The sequence below is a fragment of the Perognathus longimembris genome, chromosome 3 (assembly GCF_023159225.1).
Source record: "Perognathus longimembris pacificus isolate PPM17 chromosome 3, ASM2315922v1, whole genome shotgun sequence".
Taxonomy (NCBI): Eukaryota; Metazoa; Chordata; class Mammalia; order Rodentia; family Heteromyidae; genus Perognathus; species Perognathus longimembris.
In genome coordinates, this window is record NC_063163.1 from 84965703 (window position 1) to 84986341 (window position 20639).

Genomic DNA, 20639 nt, shown 5'->3' on the forward strand with positions numbered 1-20639 from the left:
CAGCCCCGAAGGCCCGGGAGGAGATCGGGGTCTCCGGCAGCGCAAGGATCCCGGCCACGCTCGCGGCGCTCCCAGCGGGCTCAACCAGGCCCCAGCGACCTGCGTCCCTGGCGCGCACCCCGCACACACAACCGCGTAGGGCATGCGCGGCCCGTACCATTCGCTCCCGGGGGAGAGAAAGCCTCATTCCTGACGTCCGGCGCTCCCCTCCGCACGCGCATTGGCTTGTTCCGAGGCACCGCCCACTTCCGGGTTCGGAAACCTTTTCCCCCGCATGGCGGCCGGCGAGCGCACAGCGGCTGGGCCGCGGTCGCGAGCGTCCATGGCTCCGAAGAGGAAGAAGAAAGGGCTCCGGAAGCGCCGGGGTGCGGCCTTCCAGACTCGCCACAGCGACTCGGAGGACGGCGAGTTCGAGATCCAGGCGGAAGATGACGCCCGGGCACGGAAGGTAGGCGCGCGGGCCCGGGACGGACGGCGAGGCCTCAGTCTCCCCGGTGGAGGCGGGCGGAGCCTGCGGGTCCGGGGCGGGGTCCGGGCTCGCTGCCCGCGCACGTGTCTGGAGGCCCATCCCGCCCGGATCCCGGCTTGGGGCGCTCGGCCTGCAGCTTTCCTGTCAGGTTTGTCCGCGTGCTCTCATTGGCTGTCTTCGCCAAGGGGGCGGAGCCCAGTCCTCAGCCAGCCAATGAAAAGTGCGGGTGCGACCGGTCTGACTTTGAGAGTTTGAGGCTGCGTTGGGAATTGAAGTTGGAGGCCAGCGGCCTCCCCTCGCCCCCCACCCCCACCCCACAGGCTTGAGACCGTGATGCCTACCGTGATGCCTCCAGAGCTCAGAAAGACTATAATAAGTCTGAAAATGTCCACTCTGTGCTAGGTATAAAGCTGTACAAGTTTATCATGTAGTTCTTAGAATTCTGTGGCTGGGTAGTTCTGTACCCCCATTTAACAAAAGGGAAAGTGAGACCTTTATCCAAGATCTCACAGTGGGACAGCCTGTGCCATTTCCAGTATGGCGTGCCAACTGTATGCAAATATAGAGGAAAGTGGAGGCACCAAGTTGGCAGAAGGGCTGCAGCTCCCCAAGGCCCTGTGCCTGGCATAGATATAGAGATGAGTAAGAGCATTGGAGGGCACCCCAAGGCAGGAAGCAGATAAGACCTCCCTCCTCGACTGCCCTCCCGAACTTCTCCAGTGCCCAGTGCACAATACATGGGAATAGTGAAGAGCTTAGGTAGGCAGAGGGGAGCTTTCACTGGAGGGGTGTAAATCTCACAGCACTGGCTGTGAGATAGGAAGAAGCCACTAAGCTTTGTTGTGTGTGTTTCTCTCTCTCTCTCTCTCTCTCTCTCTCTCTCTATATATATATATATATATATTTCTCCCTCTCTCCATTTCTCTCTTTCATGCCAGTACTAGGGCTTGAACTCAGGGCCTGAAAGCTGTCCCTTAGCTTTTAAGCTCAAGGCTGATGTTCTCCCATGTGACTCACAGCCCTCTTCCAGCTTTTTGGTGGTTCATTGGAGGTAAGAGTCTCATGGAGGGCTGGGAATGTGGCTTAGTGGTAAGGTGCTTACCTAGCATACATGAAGCCCTGGGTTCAACTTCTCAGTACGACATAAACAGAAAAGACTGGAAGTAGTGCTGTGGCTCAAGTAGTAGAGTGCTAGTCTTGAGCAAAAGAAGTTCAAGGACAGTGCCCAGGCCCTGAATTCAAGCCCCAGAACTGGCAAAAAGTCTAATAGAAGCTAGGTTGAGGTAGTTCACACCTATAATCCTAGCTACTCAGGAGCCTGAGATCTGAGGAAATCTGTTCAGAGCCAGCTCAGGTAGAAAAATCCCATGAGACTCTTATCTACAATAATTACTCAAAAAAGCCGTGGCTTTTTGAGCTGTGGCTCAAGTAGTAGAGTGCTACTTTCCCTGAACACAAAGAGGCTCAGGGACAGCGCCCAGGACCTGAGTTCAAGCCTCAGGACTGGCAAAAAAGAAAGAGTCAAGAGTATTGTGGACTTTCCTGCCCAGCTTTGAACTACAATCCTCAGATGTCAGCCTCCTGAGTGTCTAGGATCACAGACGTGGGCCACCAGTGTCTAGCCCTAAGCTTTGGCTTTAAGGGTGTGGTCACCCCTGAGGGGCAGGCTGGAGTTTCCGCAGCACTTCCAAGCTGGTCATCTCTCAGGCTTAGTTCTTGGGTTCAGTGTTTGGGTCCTCATCCTCCCATGTCCAAAACCATGTTCTCCTGAGGATCTGCCCACGAATAGCACTGACCTCTGTGCTCCTCTCCTGGCCTTTCCCTTCCTTGCCTAATGCCTGGAAAAGTGGTGGAGAGTGGCTTGCTCATTTCCCATCCCAGGACTGAGCTGGGATGATTTCCGATGCGAGGGGATACCGTGGCTGTAGCTGCACCTTGCCTCTTACCTCCTAGCAATAGCCAGTAGAAAAGCATAGACTGTAGTGTGAACGAGAAAAGGGTATACAAGTTGGAATTCACAACTTTTACATGGAAAATCCTGTCATCTCAAATTAGGTTATAAACTAAGCCAGGTGTCATAGCTCATGCCTGTAATCCCGGCACTGGTGGTCACAAGTCAAGGCCAGCCTGGCTTTGTAGCAAGATAATGTTGTCTGTCTCAAAGACATCCTTGTAAGAAGTATAAACTGAACTTTTCTGACATTCAGCATTTTATGGACTCAGTGCAGCTGGAGAAGGATGAAAGTGGAAACAAATTTTTGATTGTTCTAGAATTCCACAGAAGAAAGTGCCATACCTGAACACAGATTTTTGGGGGAAGGGAGGCTGCTGGGGAATTGAACCCAGGCCTTGCATGTGCCAGGTGCACCCTCTGCTGAGTACTATACCTCTAGCCCCAGGAGATGTCTTTGTTTTCTACTTACTTAGTGCTGGTAACTAATACTTGCATTTGGCTACATTTAATTATATTTAATTGCATATAAATCTCAGCTTCTGGTAACTTTGTAGCTGTTGGTAGCTAGCAGTTTTTTGTTTTTTGCCAGTCCTGGGGCTTGAACTCAGGGCCTGGGCACTGTCCCTGGCTGCTTCTTTTTTTTTTTTGGCCAGTCCTGGGGCTTGGACTCAGGGCCTGAGCACTGTCCCTGGCTTCTTTTTGCTCAAGGCTAGCACTCTGCCACTTGAGCCACAGCGCCACTTCTGGCCATTTTCTGTATATGTGGTGCTGGGGAATCGAACCCAGGGCCTCATGTATATGAGGCAGGCACTCTTGCCACTAGGCCATATCCCCAGCCCCCTGGCTTCTTTTTGTTCAACACTAGCACTCTACCTCTTGAGCCACAGCGCCACTTCTGGCTTTTTTGTTGATGTGGTGCTGAGGAATCGAACCCAGGCCTTCATGCATGCTAAGCAAACACTCTACCACTAAGCCAATACATTCCCAGCCCATAGCTAGCAGTTTTTACACAGAAAAAATTGAGAATCTTGGAGGAGACAGTTGAAACAATGAAGCAGATTGGACAATGGGAAAAGAACAGAAATGGTCAAACTGGGGAAGGAGAGTGGAGAAGTCTCTGGGTACAATGAATTGAAATGCTTAGCTACAGTCTGCCAGCGTACCTTCAGTTTTCAGGGAGCTAGGCTTAAGGATCATGTTTGCAGAACCCACGGAACCAAACGCTAGAGGGAGCTTGAGGGAGAGGCTGCTCCTCTGAGTCCTGAACTCTTGAAGCAGAGGCCTCTGGGAGGCCCAGGCCCTTACCTGAGGCTTTGCAGCTCAAACAGGGCAAAATTGGGATCTCAAGCATGCTCTATGTCTGCAGAGCCCACTCAGCATTTTGGCCCCATCCTGGCCCAGTCCAAGCAGCTGTTGACAGAGAAGCTGTGTAAATCCAGTGACAGACAGGAAGACAGACCCCTCCCCAAAGATGCCCAGTGGTGGTATCTCTCTGTTCTTCCCTTCCAGTATGGCCCTGCCAGAGCACTGCCTGCCTTCCCCACCTCCGAGTGTGCCTCAGATGTGGAGCCCGATACCCGGGAGATGGTGCGAGCCCAGAACAAGAAGAAGAAGAAGTCTGGAGGCTTCCAGTCCATGGGTGCGTGAGGGAGCTGGGCCTCTGCACTTGGTTACTGATGTCTGCTCTGGACTTTGGACAGCGGCACCAGGAGGTCATCATACCCTCTGTACTTGATTATGGATGTCTGCCCTGGGCTCAGCATTGTGGTATAAGATTAGTCTCCAATCATTGGAGACTTTCTAGTGTATGGGGGTGAGAGTGGAGGTGGGGGAGGAAGCAGGTCACAGGGCTGAGGTCAGGAGAACAGATGGAGGCAAAGACAGGGATGGCGGGGCTGGGAATGTGGCCTAGTGGTAGAGTGCTTGTCTAGAATGCATGAAGCCCCGGGTTCAATTCCTCAGCACCACATATACAGAAAAGGCCAGAAGTAGTGCTGTGGCTCAAGTGAGAGTGCTAGCCTTGAGCAAAAAGAAGCCAGGGAGAGTACTCAGGCCCTGAGTTCAAGCCCCAGGACTGGCAAAAAAAAAAGACAGGGATGGCTTACTGCCTGGCAGTGCAGCCTTTCAGAAGGGAAGAGGGAGGCTGGAGCACCTCCAAGGTGGAAAGGAAACTGCTTTTCACAAAGCAGCAGCTGCTGGAGCAGGGATTGAGGTCTCAAGGGATTAAGAAACTAGCTCACTCTGCCTACCACGGTATTAAAGCATCCAGGTGCATAGTTTATAACCTTACAAGAGGAGGGACAGGCATGGTGGTACATGAGTATAATCCCAGCACTGGGGAGGATCTTGAGAGAATAATGCAAGACCAATCTGTGCTACAAGGTAAGACTCTGTCCATAAACAATGAGTAAGAAAGAATGTCCCAATCAGAATCCAAAGGAGGGCCGAACCCCGCCCTGTGTAAACTCACTCCAGTTTAATATTGTCCTTTCTGCACTGTCTCCTTTCTGTTCTCACTGCTCGCTGATCCAATGGTCCTTTGTTGTGTAACGTTGCCTGTGATGCCTCATGTTCCAGGCCTGAGCTACCCTGTGTTCAAGGGTGTCATGAAGAAGGGCTACAAGGTGCCCACGCCAATCCAGCGGAAGGTGAGGGGCTGGGAGGGCCCAGAGGGTTGGGGTAGAGGAAGAGGAAGGGCTGGGAGGGCCCAGGGGTCTGGGCAGACCCTGACAACACCCCCTGCCCTCCGTGTCCTGTAGACCATCCCGGTGATCCTGGATGGGAAGGATGTGGTAGCGATGGCACGGACGGGCAGCGGCAAGACTGCCTGCTTTCTTCTCCCTATGTTTGAGCGGCTTAAGGCCCGCAGCGCTCAGACCGGCGCCCGGGCCCTCATCCTCTCACCCACCCGGGAGCTGGCCCTGCAAACCATGAAGTTCACTAAGGAGGTGTGTTGGGGTGCTGGGTGCAGCTGCGGGGGGTGCTGGGTGCAGCTGCGGGTGCAGCTGGGGCCAATACAGGAGCTGTGGGCAGACTGCCTCAGCCAACCTTCCCCTCCCTCAAAGCCTCTCTCTCCCTTTCTCCACAGCTGGGCAAGTTCACCGGCCTCAAGACAGCCCTGATCCTGGGCGGGGACAAGTAAGAGTCCCCTTTCCCCACAGGGCTGTCTCCCTGCAAGCACACCTTGGGTCTTAGTAGCAGAGTTCCTTTGGTGCTCACACAACTCTCCAGGGAGCCTGAGGGGTGTGCAATAGTCCACAGCCCAGCAGCTCAGCCAGAACTGGGCAGTCCTGGGCACCAGATCCTGTCTGCCACAGGCGTCTCCTAAAATGATGGATGGACACACTCCCAAAATGTTTTTGGCCAGCAGAGATCAGGGAACCCATTTGTGGCAGTTCCAAGGTCAGCTGCTAGATGGCGCTATGGGGAAAAGCAGCTTGGCTACTTGCAACCAAGGTTGCTGGATGGTTCTGTGATTGAGCCCGCATCTCTGGTCAGGGTAGTGGCTCAGTCTCACAGTCTGGGTTCTGCTCCTAGGGTTGGTGTGTGGAGACACACAGGGACATTTGGTTATGTGAAGGGGACACCTGTACTGTCATGCTGACCTCTCCCCCCCTTGTCCTCCCCAGAATGGAAGATCAGTTTGCCGCCCTGCATGAAAATCCTGACATGTGAGTTGATGCATTTGAGCTCCCTTCCCACCTATTGAGCAACCCCAGCCCAGGGGTGACCTGGTTCTTCCCATGTGCCCAGTGGCCCCAGCCCAGGGTGACTACTGGTCTGTGTACTCCCTTCCAGAATCATTGCTACACCTGGCCGGTTGGTGCACGTGGCCGTGGAGATGAACCTGAAGCTACAGAGCGTGGAGTATGTGGTTTTTGATGAAGCTGACAGGTGAGGCCTGGGTTCCCCCATGCCTGGGCAGGGTTGGCTCCACCTAGAGACACTTTGGTGGCTGAACCTGATCTCTGATGTGGGCTGAGGGGTGGAAGCTGATTCTGGGTACCATGGGGTTTAGTGTTGTTTTATAAGGACTGAAAAGTAATAAAAATGACAAGCCTGTGGATTCAAAGAAACAAAACACAACCTTGTGAGCACAGTTCCATGCAGATCCAGGCAAGGTGGGATCTGGCCCTGCCCCTTTCTGCACAAACCTATACAGATCATAGGGGTCTGGAGGCCTGGCTGCCTCACGCACAAGGTGAGGAGAACATGGCACCCCTGGGGTGCAGTGAGGACTCCGCCCATGCCTGGCGCAAACTGGGCCGCACTGATGTGTTTAGGGAGTTTGGAGGAAATGGACAAGACACCAGGTCATTGCTCCTGGGACCCAGTGTGGGCATGTGCATGTTGGCTATGGTAATGCGCCAGGCTGCGCACATGACAGACATTGTAAGCCTGTCCTGACCCTCCTGCCCGCTCCCTTTTGCCCTTCCCAGGCTCTTTGAGATGGGCTTTGCTGAGCAGCTTCAGGAAATCCTCAGCCGCCTCCCCGGGGGCCACCAGACGGTGCTCTTTTCTGCCACATTGCCCAAGCTGCTGGTGGAGTTTGCCCGGGCTGGTGAGCAAGCTGGGGTGGCACTGGAGCTGGGGTGGGGCTGGGTCCTGTCCCTCTGTAACTCCTCTGCCACCCACCTCAGGCCTCACGGAGCCCGTGCTCATCCGGCTGGACGTGGATGCCAAGCTCAATGAGCAGCTGAAGGTGAGTCAGGGTCTGGCCCCCTTCCCAGGGGCAGGCCAGGTTCACAGCTAGGACCCCCGCGAGCATACCTCCTATCCCATCTCCCCGCCAGACCTCCTTCCTCCTGGTACGGGAAGACACCAAGGCCGCTGTGCTGCTCTATCTGCTCCGCAACGTGGTGCGTCCCCAGGACCAGACGGTGGTGTTTGTGGCCACAAAGCACCATGCCGAGTACCTCACAGAGGTGAGCAGGGCCAGGGGCCAGGAAGTGTTGGGAAGCCCCTGTCCTGCTTTGGTGGTCATCTGGAGCTTGCTGCTCTACTTCCAAGGGAGGCCACCAGGGGGCAGCACCAGCACTGAGCAGTTGGGTGGGGCTTTTTATCATGAAAACTGGAAAAAACATGCTGATATCAGGAGACAGTTAAAAACTGAGGCTTAGGTTGGGAATGTGGCTTAGTGGTAGAGTGCTTGCCTAGCATCCATGAATCCCTGGTTTGATTCCTCAGTACTACCTATACAGAAAAAGCTTGAAGTGGCGCTGTGGCTCAAGTGGTAGAGTGTCCCTGAGCACAGAGAAGCTCAGGAACAGTGCCCAGGCCCTGAGTTCAAGCCCCATAACCTACCAAAACAAACCTGAAGCTTAGCTGGGTACCTGTGGCTCACGCCTATGATCCTAGCCACTCAGGAGACTGAGATCCAAGGATCACAATTTGAAGCCAACCAGGCAGGAAAGTGTGAAACTCTAATTTCTAACCACCAAAAAAAAACTCTTAATTTCTAACCTGGAAGTGATCTGCAGCTGAAGTGGTAGAATAGCAGCCTTGAGCAAAAAAGCCGAGGAACAGTGTCTAGGCCCTGAGTTCAAGCCCCAGAATTTGGCAGCAGAAAAATAGGAGTTGGAGGTTTCACTTGCCTGCAGTAAGCTGTATAGAGTGCACTTGGCATGGGTGAGCAGCCTGGCGCCGCTTTCACAGGCACACCCCTGTGTGAGCCTCTGCTCCATGCCCACCACACACACATGGGCCCTGTCATTTCCTGGGCTTCACTTTGTCAGCAAGGCCTCTGTCCCCAGGCGGCAGCAGGCCCACGAAAACCATCCGGTGCAGGGAGTAGTTAACATGCCCCATGCTCTCCTGGGTGCACTAACCCCTGTGCCCTGCCCAGGTGGGGAGAGTGAAGCATCTCCCCTTGCCAGTGAACACGAAATGGCACAGGCAAGCTTGGTAACTTCCCCAAGGTCATGCAGATGGTTAGTGACAGCCACAGGCTATCAGACAGGCTGTCATTTGCCACTTCCCTGAGGGACCTGAGCTCTCAGTCCATGCCATCTCCTTTGATGCTCAGATAGCCCTGCGGAGCTGGGCTTCCAGCCAAGGGCGCCAGGCCCTAGCCACCACCCCCTGCAGGGCGCCCTCCCAGCTCCTGCCTTTGGTCCACACAGCTGCTGTCGGCCCAGCGGGTGAGCTGCACCCACATCTACAGCGCCCTGGACCAGACGGCCCGCAAGATCAACCTCGCCAAGTTCACGCACGGCAAGTGCTCAGCCCTCATCGTAACCGACCTGGCTGCCCGGGGCCTGGACATCCCGCTGCTGGACAACGTCATCAACTACAGTTTTCCCGCCAAGGGCAAGCTCTTCCTGCACCGCGTGGGTGAGGGACCTGACTGCACACACACACAGAGCTTGGCGCCTGCCACCACTGCAAGGGAAACTGAGGCCCAGGGAAGGGCCCGGGGAGGACAAGCCACTCAGGAGGGCCTCTCCCTAGCTAATCCTCAGATCTTTGCTTCATCTGCCTTCCTGTAGGATGTGTTGAAACTGACATTTATCCAGCTCTTTCTCTCAGCACCAGGGTCTGGTGCATGTGATGCAGGTGCCTGCCACTGAGCCACGGCTGACCTGCCAGAGCTGTGTTGGCTCATAGTGGCCTGGTGGCCATGATGGATCGTCCCCAAATGGGGACAGCCGCTCAGGGAGGGCCAAGGCCTTGGCCTAATAGCCACATCCTATGGTTGACATGGGCCAGTCCTGTGGGAGTTGGGGTCCTTTTTTGTTTTGGTGGTGCTGAGGATTAAACTCAGGGCTGGTGTGGGTCAGGCAGGGTCTCAGCCACTGAGCTGCTCCTCCAGCCCAAGGTTCTTTTCTTTGGCTGAAGTTGGACCATCTCCTCCCACAGGCCGTGTAGCCCGGGCTGGCCGAAGTGGTACAGCCTACTCCCTGGTGGCCCCCGACGAGGTCCCCTACCTCCTGGACTTGCACCTGTTCCTGGGCCGCTCCCTCAACCTCGCACGGCCAGGAGAGGAGCCCTCAGGTGAACAAGACTGGGGGCAGGTGGCAAGGACAGCAGCCACTGGCGCTCTGTGAGCACTGGGTGCTTTCATGATCATTTCAAAGCTGTGATCCTGGGGCTCAGGTCTGGGGTGGGGGGCAGGACCACCCACCACGGAAGGCCCTCACTGTGCCACGTGGCCGGCAGGTACTGTCAGCGTGGACGGTGTGCTGGGCCGGGTGCCACAGAGTGTGGTGGACGACGAGGATGGGGGCCTGCGCAGCGCGTTGGAGGCATCCCTGGAGCTGCGGGGCCTGGGCCGCGTGGCGGAGAACGCGCTGCAGCAATACCTGCGCTCACGACCGGCACCCTCGCCCGAGTCCATCAAGAGGGCCAAGGAGCTGGACCTGACAGGGCTGGGCCTGCACCCCCTCTTCAGTGAGTCCCACGCGGAGTGGGAGTGCCGGGGCGGCAGGTGGGTCCCAGCATCCCAACCCAACCTGTGCCCCTCCTCCAGGTTCATACTTTGAGGATGGGGAGCTGAAGCGGCTGAGGCTGGTGGACAGCATTAAGAAGTACCGTGCCCGGACGGTGAGTGCCACATTGGATGCCTGCGGTTCTGGTGGCTGTATGCCAGGGCCCAGGGTGACCCCGCAGTGGCCCTGAGCATCTGGGTGTCTCCAGAGACCCCCTTGTCCTGGAGTGTCTGTGAGGTACACAGCAGGTCCCATGGGGGCCACTTCAGGGGCTGTGGGGTGCCCACACCCTCCATGGTGAAATGCAGACAGGACTAGGAGGGATGTTTGGGGAGAGTGCATCCATTTGGTGAGGGTGGGGTCAGGGGGCAGGCCAGTGGGCTGTGGGGCTAGCTACCAAGATTGGGGGCCAAGGGGAGGCAGACGGGCAGGCAGTGGGACTGGCTAGCAGGATTGGGGGGCAGGGGAGGCGGCCTGGAGGGCAGTGGGGTTGGCTAGCAGGACTGGGTCTCCCCTTCTCAGACCATCTTTGAGATCAATGCCTCCAGCCGGGACCTGAGCTGTCAGGTGATGCGTGCCAAGCGGCAGAAGGACTGCAAAGCCATCGCCAGTTTCCAGCAGGGGCGGCAGCAGCAGCAGCAGCAGCAGCAAGAAGGTCCAGCTGGCCAGGCCCTGGGTGGCCCAGCCCCAAAGGATGAGCAGCCTGAGGATGAGGAAGATGCGGGAGAGAGTGTGGAGGTGCTGCTGCCCGCCGCCTCTGCGGCCCTGGTGCTCTGGGGGGTGGGAAGTGCAGCAGGCCTCATGCAGGACTCCCGGCAGCAATTCCAGTCTCCCCTGCTGTCTGTGGAAGCAGAGCTTCAGCCTCTGTGTGCATTTAGGGGTGTGGCATGTGTCCCCCACCCATCTGTCAGCCCAGAGGCCAGGTTCGGAATGTGCAGAGGGCTAGCAGGGTACAGCACTTGCGCTCTGTCCTGGGAGGGGGGGTCACACGGCTCACTTCACGGAGGCAGACTCCAGCTGCTACCTTTAGAACTCCTCTCTGAAATGTCCCAGATGGAGTACTGCCCAAGTGGAGCTTGGGTCTCATGCTGTCCTCCTGCACCTGTGCTACAGTTCTAAAGTTCCTGGGAGCCCCCACCCTCCGCCTCTGCCGGGGCTAGTGGGCATGGGGAGGCAGGGTGGGCGCCCAGGGCCACAGGCATGACCCAGGCCCCTGTTTGCAGGCCATCTTCTCAGAGGTTATGGGCAAGAAGCGGCAGGTGCCAGGCCCCAGCAGAGGAGCCAAGAGGCGGAGGGAGGAGACCCGGCAGCGGGACCAGGAGTTCTATGTCCCCTACCGGCCCAAAGATTTCGACAGTGAGCGGGGGTGAGTGGCTGGGGCCCCAGCCGGGCAGACGAGGCTGCTGACCCCCATTAACCCTTCTGTCTGCACCTTTCAGCCTGAGCATTGGAGGGGCTGGGGGCGCCTTTGAGCAGCAGGTGGCCGGCGCTGTGCTGGACCTGATGGGGGATGAGGCTCAGAACCTGAGCAGAGGCCGGCAGCAGCTCAAGTGGTGAGTGCGGGTGAGCATGCCCACCTTCCCCAGGGCGGGAGCTCAGTACACCCCCAGGCATGCTCTTGCTGCTCACTGGTCTCTCCAGGCTGGCCTGTGACCAGACAGCTCTTCCAGGAAGACCAGCCACTGACCCAGCACCAGTGGCGCCCAACCCGCAGCCCCAAAACTCCTCTATCAAAGACCTGGGCCACCCGAGGAAGGTTGGAGGGACAGGGCCCAGGCCTGAAACCCCCCGAGCCCCGTGCAAGGGCCCAGCAAACCCCCTCCACAGGGAAGCTGTGGCCTCAGACTCCTGCCCTCTCCTGCAGGGACCGGAAGAAGAAGCGGTTTGTGGGACAGTCAGGACAGGAGGATAAGAAGAAGATCAAGACAGAGAGTGGCCGGTTTATCAGCAGCTCCTACAAGAGGGATCTGTATCCTTATGAACCAGGCCAGGGAGCCGGGCAGTGGGTGGGGTCAAGTGGCTTCAGCTCCTATAGGTTGGGTTGTATCTAGGGGCGGGGTCCAGCATCTTCCTCTGTTCCTATAGGTTGGTTCTGTGGGGGGGAGGGTCAAGCATTTTTCTCAGCAACTTTTGGTGGATATGTGTCTTGGAGGAGCTCTGGCAGGGGGTCCACCTGAAACTTCCTTAGCCTGGTTCCCCAGCTACCAGAAGTGGAAACAGAAACAGAAAATTGATGACCGGGACTCAGAGGAAGAGGGAACATCTGAGCAGCGAGGCCCAGCACGAAGAGGTGGGAGGAGAGGGCGTAGCCAAGGTGAGAGCCCCAATGTGAAGTGCAGCTGGGCAGTGGGGGCAGGGGGCATAAGCTGAGGTACAGGGGCTGCACACAGCCCCAGCGCTGGGTGGAAAGGGAACAGTGTTGTGGCCTGAGGCCCCCCCCCACTTCCTGCTCAGACCCTGCTGGTAAAGTTGTGACACACAGCCCACATCCTCCCCACCCCACCTCCTCAGGCTTGTCCTGCCCTGTGAGCTAGGTAGAGTGGCTTCCAGGTCCAGGTGATGCTGTGGGGTAACTGGTGACTTGGGGTAGATGTGGGGCCTCAAGGGTTAGGGTCTGTCAACACTACACTGCACCTAAGTGTGGCACTGTGTGTCACCCCTGTCCCCAGGGAGTGGGGGAGGGGCACAGCCAAAAGTCAGCAGCCCAGGCAGAGTTGGTTTGACGAGGAAGTTGGGGAGGATTTCCTCCTGGCATTGTGGGCTGGCAGGTGTCACCTAGGCGTGGCCCAGGTAACCATGTGTCCTCTCAGCAGACTGAAGTGGGATTGAACCTGGCTGGCTCTGCTAGTCTCATGACCCAGTATGGAGTGACCCTGGCCTGGGGTGCTCCCCCCAGGGTGGGACCTTGCAAGTGATGCAATGAAGGGGCCCTGCCCCCTACGCCCTGCCCCTGATCTTTGAGGGGCTCCTGCTCGCAGGTGTGGTCATCTGTGACCAGGGACTCACTCTGGAGGTGGAGGAGGCTGAGGGACACACAGTGTGGAGCCTGGGTCACTCCCCCCTCCCCAGGCCGCTCCATGTCCTGGGCTCCTTTGGGTGGCCATAGCCCCAGCTTGCCCCACGCCCCCAGAGCTGGGATCTGGCTGGGTCCTCGGGTTGTGGGTGAGCCTGGTCTCCACCTATTCCCACCACATCTCCCCTTCACTTGCTCCAACTCTTTCCTGTTGCACTGTTGAGCTCCTGCTGCAGGCAGACAGCAGTGAATACAGAATGGGGGCTGTGGGGACTTCTGGGGGAGACAGGAATCACCACCAAGTCTGAACTCCAGTCTCTGCCCGTCTGTCCCCACAGGTGCACCCCAGCCCCCGGGCGGCCCTGGTGGCCGTGTGCGCTCTGAGCTCAGGACCAAGCAGCAGATCCTGAAGCAGCGGCGTCGCACCCAGAAGCTGCGCTTCCTACAGAGTGGGGGCCTCAAGCAGCTCTCAGCCCGCAACCGCCGCCGGGCCCAGGAGCTGCGGCAGGGTGCCTTCGGCCGGGGTGCCCCATCCAAAAAGGGCAAGATGAGGAAGAGGATGTGAGGGACAGGCCCAGGCCTCTTGGAAAGCCCTGAAAACAAATAGTGCCTGGCACAGAAAACAGCGGCTGCCTCAGTGAAGATGGACACATTGGGCAGGGTCTTGAGGAGTATGTGGGATTCTCCATCAAAACAGTGGACCAAGACCTGAGTGTGTTCTGGACTCAAGGGTCATGGCCACACAGGGCTGCACCCTGATGGGTTTTAATGGAATAAAGCTTTATTTAAAGGGTGTCTCTGGCAGGCCAGGATTGCAGTCTTCTTAGGAGGAGACCCAGGTAACCCCACTAATATGGCCATTGAGCCCTGCACGGTCCCCTCTGGTCCTCTACCTGGGGGGGGGGGGGGCGCCTGGAAAATGGGGCTTGGAGGGTCATGCATTCCAGTGGGCTCAGGACACTGGGACAAAGGTGGTGTGTGGGCTGAGGTCAGAGCTCTCCAGCCTCTGCACTGCTCCCGACTCCCCAGTACTCTGTGCTTGTTTGGGGCTGTCAGGCCCCTCCCCAGCAATGGGTGGGCTGGAGTGGCCCCTTTCTTCGGTCATGTCCTGGGTTCTGTGCTGCAGGGTGGGGTGTGGGACACAGCCTTGTCTTTGCCATCACCGAGGCCTGCGTTTATGGAGTGTCTGCTGTGTGCCTTCGGTGAATCCCACAGGATGAGCCGGCACGGCTGCCCACTTTCCTATGAGAAAGCAGCTAGACAGAGCCGCTCTGCCCTCATACCATGGGTGCTGGACCCCCTGCCCCAGCCCCCCCCCTTCCCGCTCACCTGTGGCTGTGGGCTGGGCCTGAGGGAGGCTAGCCAGCATGGCGGAGAAGTCCAGGATGAACAGCTTCACCTGGGAAGGCAGGTCACACACCCTAAGCACTCCCCATACCACCTACCCCCGCACCAACAACAGAACTCTCCGGAGTCCGCCCTCCCTCTGTGAGCCTGGAGAGAGTGGGCAAATTTGCTCCGCGGTGTCGAGCAGAACGGCAGGCGCTCACCTGCTCCAGCTGCCCCTCCGTGTCCTCAAGGTCCAGCGCGGGCGGCTGCCCCCGGTGCAGGCACACTGCCTGGTACAGGCCAAGCGCCGCCATGCGCGCGCGCCCCAGCAGCAGCGTCTTCTCGGCCGCCGTGTTCTGGATCTGCGTCCACTCGGCTTCCTGCAGGCGGGGTCTCAGTGACGGCGGGGCCAGGGGAGGCTGTGGCTGCCCGGGCCGGCCTGGAGGAAGCCCCGCACCCCGTGCGCCCCGCGCACCCACTGCTGCCGGCGCCCCCGCGCCGCCTCCAGCCGCGCCTCCAGCTCCGCCCGCCGCTGGCTCAGCCGCAGCCGCAACTCGGGCTCCTCCTCCCGCAGCCGCTGCAGCGCCGCCCGCGCCTCCTCCAGCTCCGCGCGCCGCTCCGCCTCTGCGCGCTGCAGCGCCGCCCGCGCGTCCGCCAGCCCCGCGAAGCGCGCCACCAGCACGGGCACCTCCTGGAACTGGGGCGCCGCAGCGGGACCCCGAGAGCCGGGATGGCGGGACCTCCTCCCCACTGGCACCCGCCCGACCCCGCCTCCGGCGCGCGGCCCCGCGCCCCAGCCCTGGCTGTTCTCTTTAATGTGTGTGCGGTCGGTCCTGGGGCTCGAACCCAGGGCCTGGACGCTGTCTGTCCCTCGAGCTTTCGCTCTCAAGGCTGTTGCGCTACCCCTTGAGCCACAGCGCCGCACCACTCCCGGCTTTTTCGCTGGCTCGTGGGAGATAAGAGTCTTGCAGACGTCACTGCCCGGGCTGGCTGCCAACTGCGATCCTCAGATCTCAGCCTCCGGCGCTTGGTTCACTTAATTCAAGCGGATGGTCTGGGCGCGCGCGCACTCCCCACGCCGCTCCCGCTCCTGCGGAACTGGGGCGGGGACACACGGGCTCGCGGCACCGCTCACCTCGGGCAGCAGCTCCAGCGCCCCCTCCAGCAGGCGCGCGCAGGGCTCCAGGCGCCGCAGCCGCCTCCGCAGCCGCGCGCGCTCCCGCCGCAGCGCCTCCAGCTGGGCGCGCAGGCGCTGTGCCTCCGCCTCCAGGCGGCCCGCCCGGATTCGCTCCTCCGCCGCCCTCTGCCGCGCGCGGCCGCGCCGGGCCTCCGAGTCCTAGGGGCAGCGGGGAGGAAGTGGGGTGCGAGGGCTCTCAACCCCACCCCGATCTGCAGCAAACGTGGCTCGCAGGCCACGTGGAGTCCGAATTTCAGATGTTGGCCTAGGCTTCGCCTTGGCCTCCAGCCTTGCTGCGCCCCGCTGGGCGACGACTTGTCCACCGTGACCCCTCCCCGCCATCGCCACCCACCTGTAAGAACTTGTCGAAGCGCACGAAGGACCCCTTTAGGTCCTGCTCCTTCTGCCCCAGCTGAGCCCAGCGCTGGGTCAGGGCCGCTGTGGCTGCTCGGAACTCCTGGGGAGGGGCGGAGGCAGGAGAGGAGTGGGGAGGGAGACTCTCCGGCCCCTTTCAGCCTCCGCCCTCCCTCTCCTCTTGCCGCCCCGGTGCTTTGCCCTATGCCCCCTGCCTTCCTCTCTAGCCTTTGGGTCTCTGGGGCCGGGACTAACGCAGTGCACAGCATGCAGTGCTCCTGCTGGGCGCACAGCTGCGGGCTTCCCTCCGCTCACAGAAGCGTGGGAGCTTCGTGGGAAGTACCACGTCTAAACATTGCGACTTGCTGGTCCTGTGCTGCTTCCTCCCCTCTTCCCCCATGTCTCCGTCTGGGGACTGAGGTTACCTCCTTCTGGGCCCGCAGACTCTGGTCTGCCTCGGCCAGCTCCCGCCTCTTCTCCAGGAGGCCCAACAGCCGCCCCAAGTGGGTCACATTTTGCTCAGGTGGAGGCCTGGAAGGACCCACAAGGAGGTGGAAGAGAAGGCAAGGGTCAGGGCCCCAAGAGGTGGGTGCAGCGGCTCACGCCTGGAATCCCAGCTTCTAGGGAGGTAGCAATCATGACGATTGAGATCTGAGGCCAGGCAGGGCAAAGTCTTGAGAGACCTCATGTCAACTAAAAGGCTGGAGGCGGGGGCTCATGCCTGAGATCCCAATGTGAGAAATGTAAAAAAGCCCCAGGACTGAACAATAAGTCAGAGTAAGGTGACCTGGGCAGAAGGAGGTTTATCCAGAGGGGAGGTGGGGTGGGGGCACCAGTTCTCTGCTGCAGGGGGGCTGTTCAGCTGGCATCTAGAAGGGCCTTGCTTAAAGCAATGCCCCCCCCCATCCTTAAAATGCAACTTAGGTTGAACTCCTAGAACTTTCTGCGGGTTTTGTGGTGGCATCTCTACTGGATGCTGGGTGGGGGGGCAGGCAGGAGCAGACCCCATCATGAAGCATCTCTCCAGAGATCAGGGGTAGGAGAGAAGGGGCAGTCCATCCCAGACCTCGACCCTTCCTCCCATCCTCCCTCCCTCTCTCCAGCCCCTCCACTAGCCCCCTCACCCAGAATCTTCTTGCAAGGCCAGCAGGGAAGTCTCATTCCGGGAGATGGCCATTCCCCAAGGTGGCTGGGGAGGTGCACTTGAGAGGGGGGTTCCGAGAGGGGGCACGAAGACCACAACAACAGCAGCAGCAGCAGCAGCAACAGCGTGTGAGCTTGCTGGGGACTCCTGGAAGCCAGCAGAGCTTGCCCCGGTTGCCTAGGCGACCACCAGCACAACAGTGCATTGCAGAGCTGAGCCCAGAGGCTCCGGGGCTGGGAGGAGAGAGGCCATCACCAGGGCAGGGGCTGGGCCTGCATCTGAATCTGGAAGGTGTGGCTTCAGGGATAGAGAGAAGGCCGAGCAAGCACAAGGTCCCGAGAATTCAAACCCCAGTAGCATCATCAATCAATCAATGGATAGAATGGCAGCCGGTGTTTGTACCCAAGGAGGGAAGGGGCTAAGAGGACCCCAGGCACAGGGGTGTGAGCTCAGACCCAGAGGAGGAGGACTGAATGGAGGAGAGAAGAGCGGATAGCAGGGCTTGCATGTGCAAAGGCCCTGAGGAAGGGGGGTATGGCCCCCACCTAGAGGAGGACAAAAGCCTATACCTTGCAGTATGGAGCTCAGGCTTGAAGGGATAGGTCAGGGCTGCCAAGGAGGGCACTTGGGCCAAGGAGGGGCACTGTCTGTGCTGTGGGTGACAGACAGACCGGGACCGGGACCTGAGCCTAGGGGGGTTAAGGGACTCCCTAAAGACACGTGGCTGGAAGGCTGAATGAAGCACTCCCTATCCTGGAGTTACTCAAGGCCTCGGAGAATGTGCCTTTAGCTCTGCATTCCCCTCTGTTAAGTGGGGTGCTGCTCCTGTTGGGGCTCCCCAGCACCTCTGCCTGTCAGCCCCGGGCCAGGAGGAATGACAGACCGCTGGAACCACAGGACAGGGCGCCATCTCTCACCTGGCCTGGCCTTGGGCCTCCCCCCCAGGGTTCAGGAAATGGCACCACTCCATGTGCCCCAGCCTGGCTGGGCAGCCTCCCTCTTCCTACTTCTCCATTCCAAAGTGAGGAGGGGACCTGGGGTGGCAGCCCTGCCCACGCTCCCTGCCCCCAGGCCTCGTGCCCTGTGGCTAGGTGCCCAAAGTCTCACCAGTCATCACAAACAGAGCTTTGTGTCTGAGACAAAGAGCGGGCTCTCTGAGCAGGGCCCCATCTGCCCAGCCCAGCCAGGGCCTCAGGGGAGCAAAGTGGGGATCACTCAGGGGCAGGTTTGCTGCCTGCTTTGGGGGTGGGGGGGTGGGCAGTGGCTGAAAGTGAATGCTTCACTCCGGGTGGGCGGGGGAGGAGGCTGAGCACCTAACCCAGCAAGCCCGGCTTGCGCCAAGGGTGGCGAGGCCTGGCACAAATCAGACATTGTCCCTGACATTTAGGAAAGCAGACAAGCGTGTAAAACCACTGGGAAACGCTGGAGACCAAGGTCACAGCACGCGGCCTTCCAGGCATGGGGAGGGGTGGGGTGCCTCGGCCCTCCCCCCTCTCTGGGTCTGGGGAGACTTCCGGGAGGCGGTGCCAAGCTAGGATGGACAGACAGTGGTTATTTTGAGAAGAGGGTTAGAAGTGTTTGTTTTGTTTTGTTTTGGTGCCAGTTCTGGGGCTTGAACTCAGGGCCCGAGCACTGCCCCTGAACTTCAGTGTGCAAAGCTAGCGCTCTACCACTTGAGCCACAATGAGAGATAAGAATCTCATTAACTTTCCTGCCTGGGCTGGCTTGGAAGAGTGATCATCAGATCTCAGCCTCCTGTGTAGGTAGCTAAGATGACAGGTCTTGGCCACTGAGCTTGGTCGGAGAATTCCCTTGTTATATAAGGCGTATGATGTCCTATCACACTAACCTCCTCAGCCTTGGGGGAAGCAGGCAGAGAAAGGTTTTACTGTAGAGCTGGTGGGTCAGTTTCCTGGGTGTGCGTTCTCCCCTTGTGGCCTAGCTCAAGTCCCCCAGACGCTGGCGGACCGGGGCACTCTCCTTCTTGAGGGCCCACAGGGACAGATCAAGCCAGCACTAAGTGCCCTGGGTAGGTGGCCCAGGGAGGAAGGCCAAGAGGGCTGGTAGAGCCTGGGATCTTTATCAGCAACCTCAGCTGGAACGCAAGTCCCTGGATTCCCCCGGCCCCTGGATCCGGAACAGCAGAACAGCGATGGAACCTCGGGAGCAGTGAGGTGCATCGTGCCCTCCAGCCCTGCACTCCCCTGCTGGGCTTTGTGCTCTGCCCTTCATGGGGACCACGAGCACGGGGCCACCAAGGGAAGCCCAATGCCAGACACAGGGGTGGAATCAGCCCCCTCCCCACTGTGGCAGGGACACATAGTGAGCACTTGCTGTATACCAAGTATGCTAAGTGACTGATGTTCATGTTTCCCCACTCACAGAGTCCTCTGGAGAGGAGCTATATTTACAAATGGGGGAAATGAGTCGCTCTGGGCCAGCCTGACCTAAGAGCTTTGTTCCTGTGTGTGTGTGGCACACACATGTGTATGCTGGCCCTAGGGCTTGAACTCAGGGCCCGGGCGCTGTCCCTGAGCATGTTTTTTAGTCTCATGGACTTTTCTGCCTGGGCTGGCTTTGAGCCTCAATCCTCAGCCTCCTGAATAGCTAGGATTTACAGGTGTGAGCCACTCGTGCCCAGCTTCTGCTCATCCACGCTGGCCAGTACCCGTGGCTTTTCACAGTACCCCCTGGCAGGAGCCATACACTCTGGCTTGCACACAGCTGGCAAAAGAAGGGCTGCTGGTTTGCCTTTACAGGAGCATCTAGTAGGCACCGACTGTGTGCTAGGAAGGAGGCCAGCTGCCTTTTCACTGCCCTGCTGATTCCGGTGTCCTGAGGCTCTGTGAGGCGAGGGGCTTGCTCCTGGTTCCCAGCTGGTGGCCTGGTAGGCCATGAGCTGTTTCTGGGCCCCAGGGACAACCACCCCGGCCAGAACAACAGGAAGTAGCTGGGCCAGGAGGAACACGGAGGGGGGGAGATTTGTGGCCCCCAATAAGAGTCCTGAGGTCTCTGTAGCCTCCCAAGGGGCAAACATGTTCAGACAGAGGCCCAGGTGGGAGGGGGGTGGCCCAGGATCCAGTCTGGCAGTTGTGGTCACATGACAGCTCTCACTTCCCTCCTCCTTCCAGTGTACACTGACTTTGGGGTGCTCTGGGCAAGAAGCCTTGGGGCCTCTGCTGTTCTGGCCCAGGCCCCGGCTCCCTTGTGGTACCTTGCAAGACACTGAGCTCATGGCTGCCCTGCCGACCCATTTCCCAAGTGAGGCCATGGGGGCTGAGGAGAGAAGTCCAGGGCCCTGAGTCCTCCCAGCCTGGCCAGGGTGGGATCAAGGATGGAAGGCAGGGCAGCCATCAAGCTGCTCCGGGTTGTGCCAGTGGTGACTGCCACACTTAGTCTACGAGGTCCGCCCACAGTGCCCAGCGTGAGAGGTCAGGCAGGCACACACCAGTTCTTTTATTTTGTCAGTCATGGGGCTTGAACTCTGGGCCCTGGTGCTGTACCTGAGCTCTTCAGCTCAAAGCTAGTAGCGCTCTACCACTTGAGCTACAGAGCCACTCCTGGTTTTCTGGTGGTTCATTGGAGGTAAGAGTCTCATGGACTTTCCTGCCCAAGCCTGCTTTGAACCAGGTTCCTCAGATCTCAGCCTCCTGAGTAGTTAGGATTACAGGTGTGAGCCAGGGGTGCCTGGCCTAAAAAAGGTCTTTAGCAGGCTGACAAACCCAGAGAGAGAAATAAATGTGTGTGGGAGGGGTCACTTTCTAGCCTGGAC

The 20639-nt window shown here is 58.9% G+C and overlaps 2 protein-coding genes across 2 annotated transcripts; one reads left to right on the forward strand and one right to left on the reverse strand.

The window, feature by feature from the left end:
* Positions 1 to 262: 262 nt before the first annotated feature.
* On the forward strand, positions 263 to 13658 carry Ddx54 (DEAD-box helicase 54). Its single transcript, XM_048342906.1, has 20 exons — positions 263 to 448; positions 3933 to 4062; positions 5001 to 5071; positions 5183 to 5371; positions 5512 to 5561; positions 6053 to 6094; positions 6222 to 6317; positions 6863 to 6984; positions 7064 to 7125; positions 7217 to 7348; positions 8546 to 8756; positions 9282 to 9416; positions 9582 to 9812; positions 9892 to 9965; positions 10373 to 10588; positions 11074 to 11216; positions 11290 to 11403; positions 11715 to 11819; positions 12052 to 12164; positions 13202 to 13658. The coding sequence occupies exons 1-20, from the start codon at positions 275 to 277 to the stop codon at positions 13426 to 13428; spliced, it is 2637 nt and encodes an 878-aa protein (XP_048198863.1). The 5' UTR covers positions 263 to 274; the 3' UTR covers positions 13429 to 13658.
* Positions 13659 to 13918: 260 nt separating this feature from the next.
* Positions 13919 to 16900, reverse strand: Cfap73 (cilia and flagella associated protein 73). Its single transcript, XM_048340708.1, has 8 exons — positions 16848 to 16900; positions 16149 to 16254; positions 15722 to 15826; positions 15328 to 15528; positions 14668 to 14889; positions 14414 to 14572; positions 14193 to 14262; positions 13919 to 14105 (listed from the first exon to the last, which is right to left on the reverse strand). Exons 1-8 carry the CDS (start codon positions 16898 to 16900, stop codon positions 14023 to 14025), a joined length of 999 nt encoding a protein of 332 aa, XP_048196665.1. The 3' UTR covers positions 13919 to 14022.
* Between the last annotated feature and the right edge of the window lie 3739 nt (positions 16901 to 20639).